At 43.0% G+C, this 13,927-nt stretch overlaps 1 protein-coding gene across 3 annotated transcripts in view; it reads left to right on the plus strand.

Annotated features, from left to right (window-relative positions):
• MAP7 (microtubule associated protein 7) overlaps positions 1-13,927 on the plus strand; it is a 243,559-nt gene that overhangs the window by 367 nt on the left and 229,265 nt on the right. Inside the window, exon 1 of one of the 3 annotated variants that reach the window (XM_033937509.1) lies at positions 35-142. The exons of the other annotated variants lie outside the window; for them this stretch is intronic. Coding sequence (XP_033793400.1) covers positions 58-142 — 85 coding nt within the window. The 5' untranslated portion in view covers positions 35-57. Of the gene's footprint in view, positions 1-34; positions 143-13,927 lie in introns of those variants that run through there. 3 annotated transcript variants of the gene reach the window in all.

The raw sequence follows: 13,927 nt of genomic DNA on the forward strand, positions 1-13,927 counted from the left end.
GCGCTCGAGGGGCGGGGGAGGGGAAGGCCGTCAGGTTGCTTGGCTCGAGACCCGAAAATGGTATCCAACGGTCATCTGAAACCGAGGCGCGCGTGCGCGCTCACCCCGCCAATTGCTATCCCTAGCCCGCCGGTCGCAACAGGTGCGCGCTTGAGCCTTTGAGGATGGGAGGGGGAGCTGATCCTGCGCGCTCTTGGAGTTATAAAACTAGAAGATTTTTTTAAAAAAATTGTTTTGGGTTGGGTTGTTAATAGTGGGGAATGCCATTAAAACGTATAGATTCTGCTTCCCTGGTGCATCTGTTTTTTTTCTTGCATAGGGTGGGCAGCTACTTTGTCACCTCTGCGCAGACGTCGTACAAGAAGGCGGGGGTTGATGGTGTTAGGTGCAGTGGCTGGGGATGTTTGGTTCAAGATTATACGTTTTGGTAGCAAAGAGAAGACTTTTTTTTTTTGGGGGGGGGGGGGTTAGTGATTCATATAATAAACAGTTTTTGTCTAAAAACTGCAAAAAGGTGAACGTCACGATTGTAGATATAGTTGAAATGCTAGTTACTTCTACTCTCGAGTCTGTTGTGTTGTAATAAACACTCACTGTTACCTCTAGATTGAGGTTAGCTGAAGATACTAGGCTCAACCTCTACCGGGTAATAGGGCTGTGCCCTAAACTTACACCATTATTATTATGGAGAATTAGGATGTTTCTGAAAGCCTCGCCCTTGTTTTAAGGCTAGTCATCTTTCATGACATAGTTATTCTGGTTAGCATTATAATGTTTACATTATAGGTAGTGAACCGCATATCGGGTTTCACAGGTGTACATATGTTTATTTTTAGGTAATCCTGCAAATGTGAGGTTTTGCTCATACTATACATGATAGCATACATTTCCCACTCAATCACACCCTACATTATGCATTAATTTTCACTTTTGCAGTGCTAAAGGGATCCTCTCTTTATTGTTCTTTACCCAGTCCCCTTTTTATTCTCCCATACTGTTTTGAACATCTATACTATACTATTAATTATTTCTATAGCGCTACCAGACGTATGCAGCGCTGTACAGTCAGCAGGAGTTTTATTGCTGTTCGGTTTATTTGAATAAAATAAAACTTTTGCAGTAGGAGAAAAAAAATGAGAAGAAAGGTGGTTCTTTATATTTGCAGCAAACATACGGCAAGTTGTTTGGAATAATCATAGTTCCCTTTCAATATCCTAATTGTTATGATTCGGCATTTTTTAAAGCGAGATGATGAATTAAAGGAGGGGTAGCTCAAAACTGTTTACTATTTGCATATAATTGTGTGTCTTGGTGGCTTTTTTTTTCTCTCTCTCTCTCTCTCTCTATATATATATATATGTACACACATATACATACACTTTTAAAATCGTGTTAAAGTGCTCGCCAAGAAGTGTAGCAAGATATACCTGGTACAGTGGATGCTTCAGCGCCCCGATATTGAGCAAACGTCTTCACTGGAGGGGTAATCTATGCTTTGCTTAGTACTAGTTGTTTTGAAGAATTGTCTCCTATGGATGCTGCCTTGAATCTGGTTTCCCCCTGTATTTTTGTTGGAGTGTTGAATGTCCTTTAAGTGTTGTTTAATTTTGCCGCCTTTCAAAGGAAAATAAAAGTTATGAGATATGTTTGTGTGTGGATATATATCTCCCTATTAATTATTTTGGTTGGTATTCTGTCCACACTATTTTAAGGATATGTTGGCGGTGATGGGGGGATTCTGATAATAGTGTTTTTTGGGTCAGTGCTTATGTGCAGACCAGAAAGTAGGCTGTTTAATTCTGGGTGGAACATCTTGTATAACCTGCTATCTGGAGGGAAGGAAGATATACCATTCCTGTGTGTGTGTCTAATAACTCTCATGACCTGTACACCCTATTTATGCTAGGAAGGGACTTGAAAAAAAACTCAAAAACTCTCAACTTCATGTCCAAGGACTGCATATACATGTGCTCCAGATAGTACTGACTTTCAGTGGCAAAAGGAAGCAAGTACTGTACCTATTTTTACTAAAGCACTTGCTTCTTTTTGCTGTTACAAGGCAGAGCAGTTTCCATTAGTTTATGTAGAATTTCTTGTATTAAAATAATGTAACTTTGTTGCTTTCTTGATTAAAATGAATATGTTTCCTATCTTTGTCTTGACTTTCTGTACACACCACCTTTAAAGATAAACATTAGAATTATCTTTACTTTTTAGGAATTGAAAGAAATACTAGAGAAGAAATATGCATGTCTGTGAATTATTTACAGTATACTTATACTTTTCTAAATACAATTTAGAAACATGAGGTATACAGTTCTTTGATGTAAGCACTTGTTAATTTCTGTACATAATTTCTGTAATAAAGGAAAACTACATTTCAGCCCACAAACATTTTTTGTTGAACCAAAGCAAAAGTGTTATTTTATTCAATTGTTAATGTTTAAAGTCTCATTGCACAAAAGAGAGGGCACTCAAGAGATGTTCTAAGATATATTAATTGGCTGTTTTATTGTACAACACATTCATTTCAAATCAAAACAATTAAAATAAATAAAGTACCCATAAAATCTAGTCCCTCCCTTTAAGCTGCACTAAAAAGCTAGGTTTTGCAGAGCTTTCTATAAGATGAGAAATCATAATTGAATCTTATTTTTCTGTTAAGAATTTCAGAAAAAAGGTTCCATGAAATGTTAGGATAGCTATACTAGTTGGTGATTCGATCATTAAGAATGTGAATATAGCTGGGTCGCTGATGGAGATGAGGATCTCCTGGCCACTTGCCTGCCTGGTCCAAAGGTGACGGACCTCATGTGTCACCTAAACAGGATGTTAGATAGTAATGGGGAGAAATTTGCTGTCTTGATGCATGTGGTACTCCTTGCGGAATTCTGTGCAAAAAATTCAAAATTCTGCAAGTTTGTCAAAATGTAAATAATATTTTTGGTAATTATTATCCACATTCTATTTAAAACATTTAAAATAAAATGGTTTTCTTCTTTTGTTGTCTAGATATTTTATTTTTCCATCATGTTGGTTCCAGTTTCTTTTTCTGCTTTTCTGTCATCTGCTAATTCTCTTTCAATATTGATCATTCCTTTTTAGCTCTTTTCTGCCTCTTTCTTACCCTTTTCCTCTTTTTCACTTTTCAGCTACCTATCAGATTTCCATCTTTTCTCTCATTCCTTATCTCATTCCTTCCTCAGTTGTGCATTACCATATTTCTACCCTCTGTTTTATCTATCATCTGTTTCCTTGTTACCCCTACAGCCCAGCATCTGCTCTCTCTTCCTTCCCTCCCCACCCTCATAGCCTGACATCTCCCCATCTCTTCCCTGTTGCATCTTCCCCCATGGTCCAGTATTTCTCCCACTCTCTTTCATCATTCCCATTTCCAGTCATCTCTATCCATTATGCTTCTGGTTCCATCTTCCTTTTCCACCTCTTGTGTTATTCCCATTCTTTCTCACCCATCCATCTTCCTTTTCCACCTCTTGTGTTACTCCCATTCTTTCTCACCCATCCCATGTCTAACACCTCTCTTTCTCTCCTTTCCTTGTATCAGATCTGTGTCTAACCCCCTCCATGCACCATCTCTATCAAGATTCTTCCCCTCCATTATGTGTAATTTCATCCTCTCCCCTCACCATGCATGTCTCCCTCTCCTCATGTGCCAGCAATTTTCCTTCCTCTGCTCCCCCCCTCCATGCCAGCAACTTTCCTTCCCTCCCCTCCTCTCCTCTCCTGTACTTTAAGGCTTGGTTCTTCAAGTTACAGTAGTGGCAGCAACTCTCATAAGTTGTCAGCTGGTAACCTAGAAGCCTCCAGTCTGCCACAGAGAGACTTCTGGGTTAGTGTCGGGCAGCTTGTACGAATTGTTGCCAATACCACGACTTGAAGATGCTGACACAGTCAAGATTCTGCATGGGAAAAGGGAATTTGTGCAATTATGCAATTCTGTGGAAATTCTGCATTGCGAAGACACACAGAATTCTGCCAGGAGTAATGTGGATACTAGAAACATAGGAACATGTGGGACAGAATGTCTGGAAGCCAAATTTAAACCCCCTTTTACAAAGCCTTGGGGCAAATGCTCCAACACCCATTCAATTCCTATGGGTGTAGGAATATTTACCACTCTAGCCTGTGCTGCCAGCTTTTGTAAAAGAGGGGGTTAGGCTCATATGCAGAAAGTTGAAATCCAGATCCTCCAGGATAGCATTTTTAGAAATACTTCTTGTTCCATGCACCAGAAATGAGAAGTAGGCAGAGTTCCAAAGACTCAATGCGTGGTTGAGACCATGGTACAGGCATGAGGGATTTAGATTTGTTAGGAACTGAGAAACATTCTGGGAAAGGGGGAGTCTTTTCCAAAACAATGGACTCTACCTTAACCAGGATGGAATCAGGCTACTGGGGGAAGGGGATAAGCTGACAGTCGCCCAGGAGCATATGGTTCAGTGAGGAGTATCCTTGAAAGAAACTTCTGAAACAGGACATTTAAGGAATCCCAATAGAAATGGTGCAAGGAAGCTGGGAGTGTTTAAGGGAAGACCAGAGTAAAGTGTATAAATTATCCACATCAAATTCTAAGCAAACTGTAGATGTAGGGAAAAAAACACAACACAATTTGAAGTATCTGTATACAAATGCTAGAAAACTAAAAACTAAGATGGGAAAGTTAGAATATGTAGCATAAAATGAAGAGGTAGATATAATAGGCATCTCAGACTTGATGGAAGGACAATCAATGGTACACTATATTATCAGGGTACAAATTATATTGCAATGATAGAATGGATCAAATTGGAGGGGGAATTGCGCTATATGTTAAAGAGGGAATTGAGCCAAACAAACATTCTTCATGAAATAGTGTGGAATCCTTAAGGATAGAAATTTCATGTGTAGAAGAAATTATACTGGTAGGTCTGTACTACCATCCACTGGGACAGAACAAATAGACAGATGAAGAAATGTTTGTAGTTATAGGAATTAAGAAAGCTGGCAGTATATTGGGTGACTTCATTTACCACAAATCTATATGTCTTTACTCTGCCTTGTATTGCTTTTCTGATTTCAACTACCACAAATCTATATGTCTTTACTCTGCCCTGTATTGCTTTTCTGATTTCAACAACCCCAATGTTGACAGGCTAAATGTTAAATCAGGGAACAATATAGAGGTAAAATTCCTAGACCTAATAAATGACTGCTTTGTGAGTAACTGGTCCAGGAGCCAACAAGATGAGAAACTATTTTAGATCTACTCCTTAGTGGAATACATAGTACAAGAGGTAATGGTGTTAGGTCCAATGGGAGTCCATTCTCCATTTATTTATTTGATTTTTTAGCCCATTCCAAAGGCACTCTGAATGGGTTACAAATCAAGTACTCAAGCATTTTCCCCTATATCCCAGTAGACTCAAAGTCTATCTAATGTACCTGGGGCAGTAGAGGATTAAGTGACATGCCCAGGGTCACAAGGAGCATTGTGGAGTTTGAACCCACAACCTCAGGGTGCTGAGGCTGTAACTCTAACCACTATGCCACACTCTCCTCCTTCATAACATGATCAAATTTGAGCTAATATCTAGAGTGATATCACAAAGGAAATCCACTGTAGCAGCATTTAATTTTTGAAAGGGCAACTAATAAAATAAGGAAAATTGTTAAGATGCTTAAAGGATCAACCACAAAGGTTAGAACTTTAAATCATGCATGGATATTGTTTAAAAATATCATCTCGGAAGCCCAGACCAGATGTACTCCACATATTAACAAAGGTGGAAAGAAGAGTAAATGACAGCCAGCATGGCTATAATCAGAGCTGTGGCATCGGTACATAAAACATTCAACTCTGATTCTTTAATTTATGGTACCTCCAACTCCTCTATGTATAATTAGACTAACTAAAGCTTTCCTGTACTGATTGAAATCCCACAGCATACAAGGCATTTCATCATTGCCAACATGAATCATTAGGCAACTTTTTATCACCCTAACCCATTAAAGTTTGGGTTTAAAGGCTATAACTATGCTGTTCTGGCTTTGTTATTTAAATTATGTTCTGAAAAGAAAAAGATAATTAATTGAATTAGTATCTGTGAAATTGGAATTATTAACGCATTACCATTTATATTTTGTCAGAGTTGGATTTGGTACACTTTTTTTCCAAATCTGATTCTAGTAACCCTATAATTGCTTATGACACTACGACTCAGACTCCACAGCCCTGGTTAAAAGGTGACGTGAAAGAGGCTATTAGAGCCAAAAGAACATCCATCATGATCGAAACATTTAAGATAATGAAGGGAATAGACTTAGTAGATAAAGACAGATTGTTCACCCTCTCCAAGGTAGAGAGAACGAGAGGGCACTCTAAAGTTAAAAGGGGATAGATTCTGTACAAACGTAAGGAAGTTCTTCTTCACCCAGAGAGTGGTAGAGAACTGGAATGCTTTTCCGGAGTCTGTTATAAGGGAAAACACCCTCCAGGGATTCAAGACAAGGTTGGATAAATTCCTGTTGATCCAGAACGAACGCAGGTAGGGTTGGTCTTGGTTAGGGCACTGTTCTTTGACCTGGGGGCTGCCGCGTGAGCAGACTGCTGGGTGTGATGGACCACTGGTCTGACCCAGCAGCAACAATTCTTATGTTCTTATCAAAGAATAGAAAAAAGAATTTGAATTAAGAAAATAAGAAGTAACGTAAGCACTGGCAAATTAGATGCAAAACACTGATAATATATCTTTATTAAAATTTGATATACTGCTGGGTGGCCAAAAAGGCTAAAAAAGAATAGGAAGAGTAACTTGCCAGAGGTACATCAGATAGAAAAAACAGACTGACTGTAGTAATAATGTTTAACAGTGAGGAGGGAGTGGACCTACTGGTGTTCAAAAAATGCTCAGAGAAGTGAAACCCTGAAGAGGGGGTGAAAACCACCTCTTGAAAGGAAGAGTTTACCATCCAATCATTGCATTTACATGTAGAAAATCACTCTCTGGTCACTGGTAAAAGTATAGGTTCATATACTCAATGCAGTATTATTCCAAAACTTATAACAAAAAGTTCTCTATATGGACAAAATGATGTAATGCACTTAGCTGCAAAAGACTTAAAAAGATTGAAAGTCTCAGGGGTCCCAACGTGGCCCCGTTTCGAGATCTTCTGCTTCAGGAGACCCAAACGTAATTTGTTTAAAGCCCTCTGTGCAGACTTAGTAGAGTCAATTATTTGCCAAGAGAAATCGGTCTTAAAATTCAGAAATTCCAAACGACGTTTGGAATTTCTGAATTTTAAGACCGATTTCTCTTGGCAAATAATTGACTCTACTAAGTCTGCACAGAGGGCTTTAAACAAATTACGTTTGGGTCTCCTGAAGCAGAAGATCTCGAAACGGGGCCACGTTGGGACCCCTGAGACTTTCAATCTTTTTAAGTCTTTTGCAGCTAAGTGCATTACATCATTTTGTCCATATAGAGAACTTTTTGTTATAAGTTTTGGAATAATACTGCATTGAGTATATGAACCTATACTTTTACCAGTGACCAGAGAGTGATTTTCTACATGTAAATGCAATGATTGGATGGTAAACTCTTCCTTTCAAGAGGTGGTTTTCACCCCCTCTTCAGGGTTTCACTTCTCTGAGCATTTTTTGAACACCAGTAGGTCCACTCCCTCCTCACTGTTAAACATTATTACTACAGTCAGTCTGTTTTTTCTATCATTTAGCAATTTTCTGACTACATTGATATATATCCCTGTATCCTCTTAAAAGTAGAGGTACATCAGAAGCAGAAAGCCTGTGAGGGAATCCATGGGACAATTAGATCTTCAACGAGCAAAGGGGGGCAATGAGGGAGGGCGGCTTAATGGAGAGACTGATTGAATTGCTTTCATCGGACTTTATAGAAGAAGATGTGGAGGAACCAAAGAAATCTTGGTGAATCTGGAAGATCTACTAAGCCAAATCAACAAGTTAGAGTGATAAATCACCTGGACCAGGCTACTGAAGGAACTAAAATATGAAATGGCTGATCTGTAGCTGATAATATTGTCCATAGTGCAGGAAGATTGGAGGCAGCCAACGTAACACCAATTTTTTTAAATAGGGTTCTCTGAAGACAAGCAGGGGAGATGCATGCACACTTGTTGGTGAAGTCCTCAGACTGATCCTGTGTGTTGGTGCTCTTTCATAGCAATAGTAAGCTTTTGGCTTACTGAGCAGGTGCAGGGACTCCTGTTTTCAGTGGCTCCACTCCTTGATTCTCAGGTTTTTCTTCAGCCATTCCTATTGCAGCTCTTCACTGTCCTCTCTCACTAGATTTTTATTTTAAAAAAGAGGAGATATCAGCTAAATCAGAAATCTTTATTAACCATAGGTTCTTCAAGAAAAAATACATAACAACCCCCCCCAACTAACCACAATGGAAGAAATACCTTCATATTGGCACCAAAATAACAAAAGGAGTCATCGTACATGGAATCTACAGCTCTTTAGGACAGTTGCAGAAGTCTTATTTCCCAGAGACAACTACAAGCAGCTGTGGTTCTCTTCGACAGCGCAGCTTCTACCACCCTCCCACACCTAGTTTTGATGCTTGTGGCAGGAAGCTCAGGTAGAGCCAGGTCTCCAGTTTAGAGACTGCTGCCCTCACCCTAATATCTGGACTACAAACTGCCACAAGGACCGAGTAGCTCTCATCTGTCAACGAAGCAGCAGCCTGGCACACAGTGCAGCTTCTCCCTCTCGCCAGCATGTCTTTGACACAAGCTCCCACGGCCTCTTCAATAGCTTCCTCCCCACTGGGCCTTGTTTTGGCACCACTGGGGGAGGCAAACTGCCACTCTCCAACACTGGATAACAGAAGCAAAGTGGCAGGAACCATCAGATCATCCCACAGCACAGAGCATGCAGAGACACCGCCACCAGCCAGAACATCGCCAGTGTCTTAGGGTTTCTCTCGGCCTATATCATCCAACTGCCAGAATACAGAGAGAAAGGCTCCTGTGGGTCCAGTTTGGGCCTCCCAGTCTGCACCCTCCACCAGCAGGCCTCCTTCATCAAAAGGTAAGCCTATGAGGGGACAAAAATCCAGTCATCCCTACCTGCTTCTGGTGAGGCACAACTTAGATCAAAATTTTTGCAAGCAACCTTTCCTCCCCCAGGGCTCGGGTTCGGCATGGCAGTGGAAAGTGACATCAAGACTTCATTCAACATCAGCCCTCCCACACCTAATTTTGGGAAGCTCAGGTAGAGCCATGTCTCCAGCATAGGGACTGCTGCTCTCCCCCCATAACACAGAGCCCTTCAACATCATCTACAGACTCACAGAAGCTGGATATTTCTGCAACAGGGTACTTCTAGGGCAGTGGCTAAAGCAGTTTTTTCCAAATTCCCCTTCACCACATTCTCCAAGTATCTGAACAGACAATAGGTAAGACTACCAAAACAAAGTAATTAAAAAAAAAAGAGGAACAATAAATCAGAACCTCAGCCAATCAGTAAAAGACCTTCTCTTGTAACAAACTTAAAAGGATTCTCCTCATGCAAAATTAGCACCTTCTCTTCCGTTCCCTACTCAGAGCAGGGTCAGGGGCAAGGACAAATAACATATTTCTTTCATTTACCTCAGTTTTTGTTATAATTCTTTGTGACTGTTGTTTTCCAGTATTTGGTTTAATTTTGCTAACTTTTTTATTTTTGGGTGTTTGGGCCACCTCAAGCCTCTTTTCTTATTTTGGATCATCGATCATTTTCGGGATACTTTTCACTTGAGCTACTCAGGCCATTGAGTCTTTTGATTTATTGTTGTCTATTGGTACCGATGCTGCAGTAGTATTTTTCTCACTTGCAGTTCCCCTGAAGATGCCGCAGGCGAAAAGGGGTCTCCCGTTGGGAGTTTATTTGCTGGATTGATGGAACTTGAGCTGAATGCAAGCAAGAATTGTTGATAAATACATTATATTCATGATTGTTCCAGAGATATGGATGTTTTTAGAGTAAGAGTTTGATAGTTTCAATTTGTGTTGAATTCTGCTGTGGGCATACTATTTCAGCTCTGAAAATATATTTTAGTGGAGTTTTTTCTTTGAGACCTATGATGATTATAAGCATGCTTGGTTACAGTTGAATCTGTTGCATTGCTGTGGGATTATAATTGAGGTCTCTTTTTTTCTCCACTTTATTGTTTGTTCGGGATAGTTACCCCTGTCAGAAGAGAGTAGACATTTTTGTGACTATTGCTGATATTTCTATTCTGCCTTGTGTCTAGTGATTTCACTTATTTCCTTACTTGGACTACTGATTGATTAAAGCGTCGTCATTGCAAGTAGTTCAGCAAGCCATGATTTCAACAGTTCGTCTACTGGAGCTCTTTGGGGTTGCTGTCAACTACCAAAAGTCACATCTACATCCATCTCAGATGCTGGAATTCATAGGAGCTCTCTTAGACATTACAGGGATGAGCTTTTCTTCCAATGCAGAGAGTTGACAATCTGATTCACCTATGTCGAACAATCTCTACCCTTCTACGCTATACTGCATATCAGATGCTACTTGGGGATGCTGCAAAGTTCTCAGCCCAACCAACCAACTTCCTAAATTCTGAACGTTATTTTGCTACTGTAACTGAGAAGAGTGTTATCTTATTTCCTTAAATGCCAATTTGCAGAAATGAAATTCTGTGTTTTGTTTCAGATCATTGATTGCACTATATGGCTTCTTGGCCACATGGCATCCAAAGTACACATCACCCCGTTTGCAAAACACCTCAGAATCTCACAGTAGATCCTGTTGACCTCATGGTCTCAAGCCATGGGACATTTATCTGCTCCAATCCAAGTCACCTAAATCTCTGCCACTCTCTCCAATGGTGGGTGATGCACATAGCTTTACTTGAGGTTTTTCCTTTCAGCCCCCTACCACCAAAAAACTCCTAATCACAGATGCTTCATCTGGTTGGCCTCCACACTCAAGGAGAATGGTCTTACCAAGAACTAACCCTCCATATCAATTTTCTAGAATTGAAAGTGATAGGCAACACTCTTAAAACATTTCCAAGATCGACTCCTCCACCAAGTAGTCCTTGTTCGTACAGACAATAAAGTCACCATGTTCTGTCTAAACAAACAAGGATGCATAGATTCACACCCCCTTTGCTTGGAAGCAATCTAGATTTGGACTTTGGCAACTACTCATGGCATATTTCTCAGGACAGTTTAACAGAGAAGCAAAATGAATTAGCAGACAAACTGAACAGTCTTCTTCAACCTCACAAATGGTCTCTCAGCACAACTATCTTATATTGGATTTTCTCCACCTGGGGGGCACTATACATAGATCTTTGCTTCTGCCCACAACAAACTTTTACTATTCTGCTCCAGACTCTATACCCCCAGTTGTCTGGAGTTGGATGCATTCCTCATTCACTGGGGAGACAAATTACACATTTCCTCCGATACCTCTCAATGGGAAAACTATACTCAAACTTCATCAGGATCAGGGCACCATGATGCTCAGAGCACTTCTTTGGCCATGTCAACCCTGGTTCCCACTCCTTGAGCTCTCAACCAAGGAACCTTACAAGCTGCAACCATTCCTAATGCTCTTCATGTAGAATGATGGATTACATAAAAAAAAGAGTGGAGATGTCCAATGTAGACTGGAGAATTCCATCTTCTTTCTTAAAAAGTCCTTTATTTATCCAAAAAATCTCAGTGACTTATCATGAAATTATCTTAATAAAGGGGAATTCCTAGTCATCCATTTTATACTTATATCTTCTTGTAGAAACCATATAACTTGATATTATCCCAGGACAAGCAGGCATGATATTCTCACATGTGGGTGACGTCATCTACGGAGCCCCGATGCGGACAGCATTTCAAGCAAACTTGATTGAAGATTCAAGCTTGCTGGCTGCACCACGCATGTGTGCCTCCTGCTCCACTAGAGGGCGCATCCCCTCCTCGTGGTCTCCAGTTCAATTTTTTCCGCTGTGCTAAGAAGACACGTTTTTCTTAGCGCTGCCCTAGTGCCTTCTTTGCACCGCGATTTACTATTTTTCTTTTTTTCTTCATAAAAGTCGCTGTGCATAACGAAAAATTTTTTTTTTCTTCCTGCTCATCGCGCTTTCGCGCCTTTTTCTCGCGATCCAGGGGCTCCCGGATCGCCGCGACCGCGAGGCCTGATTGGCCGCGGCCGCCTGGATGTCCCGGCCCATTACGGGCTTTAAAAAGTGCACCGGGTGCGAGCGTCTTCTATCTCTCACAGACCCGCATCGCTGGTGCATCCTTTGCCTTGGGGCCGACAATCCAACGGAAACTTGCCCCCGGTGTGCAACTTTTCAACAGCGGGCGCTCCGCCGCCGACGGGCCCGCATGGCAGAGCTATTTGCTACCGATCAACCCTCGACCTCGGCCTCGAGATCGGCAACGGCTTCGGCCCCGGCCTCGATCTCGGCCTCGAGTACATCGGCCCCGCCTCGGGACTCGACTTCGAAGACATCGAGCTCTCATAAGTCCTCGGCCCCGGGTAAGTCCCCTCTTCCCTCCTCAGGTTCCACATGGTCGAAGAAGCCAACCTCGGGGACAATGGCCGCACAGAGTGGAAACTCCTTACCCACGGCCCCGGTAAAAACCCCGAAGACCACGGGACGTGCCTCCACCCCTCGGGAATGCTCCGATGCGAAATCACCCCCGGTGGAGAGCACAGCGGCCTTGGACATGCCATCGATGCTGTCCGTGCCCGTATTCCAGGACCTGCTCCGAGCGATGATCACAACGGAGCTATCCGCTGCCATGGCTCACCTTCAACCGGCCTCGGCCTCGACCTCGCATGCGCCGGACCAGCCTGAGCAACGCGCCAAGACCCCTCGAGGAAAACCTCGCCGTTCTCGTCGCCTCTCCTCTTCATCGGATTCCTCTCCGAGGCATTCGAAGCATTCGAGGCATTCAAAATGAAAATCGAGACCCCTCTCTAAGAAAGCCCGGAGTTCCCCTCCGGTACGAGGGCGCACCCCCTCGACTCGATCGGGGGAGCCGCTAAGGGTCACCGAGCTGTCTCTTACCAATCCGCAGCTCCTATTGTCTCCCCCTCGGTCCGGAGCTCCGGCCCGAGGCCCTAGGCTTTCGCCGAGGGAGTCCGGGGAGGGATCCCCGACCAGGCACCAGTCGGTCCCCAGCATCATCCACGAGGGGCTCCTCGAGGCGACACAGGTCCTCGATCCCGGAGCGCTTTCACAGCGCATCTCCGGTATCGGACCGAGGATCCGAGCGAGAGCCCCGCTATTCGAGGGAGGCTTCCCCTTACTTCTCAGCCAAACGGCGGTCCCGGTTACCGTCCCCGCAAGGGGCCACGGGACCCCATCGACCATCCTTCACGAGGTTCGTCCAGGACATGGGACGTGCCCTTGACTTGAACCTGCAATCTGACTCAAGGTACTCCAAGGAATACCTCGCGGAGCTGGATATGCCTTCCCCGCCCCGAGAGTCCCTCCAGCTACCACTGAACCCGGTACTCGGGCAGACCCTTTTCAGGAACCTCGAGACTCCTTACATGGTGACGGCGGTCCCATCCAAAATGGAGTCTAAGTACCGGACGGTACCTCACCCGGGGTTTGAGCAACCACAGCTGTCCCACCAATCCCTGCTGGTGGAATCATCTTTGAAAAAAGCTCACCCCTCGAGGGTGTCCGCGGCAGTCCCCCCCTGGATGCGAAGGCCGGACACTGGACAAATTCGGACGCCGGTTGTACCAGAACTCTATGATGACCGCCAGAGTCCTGAACTACACCTTCACTTTTTCCTCCTACCTGAAGCACCTCATTGGGCGGCTCGCCTCCTTCTCGGAGAGCTTACCCACCCCTCGCCAGACAGAGTTCAGCCTCCTCCTCGAGGATTTTTCCAACCTCAGGCTACACTT

Source organism: Geotrypetes seraphini, chromosome 3, assembly GCF_902459505.1.
Source record: "Geotrypetes seraphini chromosome 3, aGeoSer1.1, whole genome shotgun sequence".
Classification (NCBI taxonomy): Eukaryota; Metazoa; Chordata; class Amphibia; order Gymnophiona; family Dermophiidae; genus Geotrypetes; species Geotrypetes seraphini.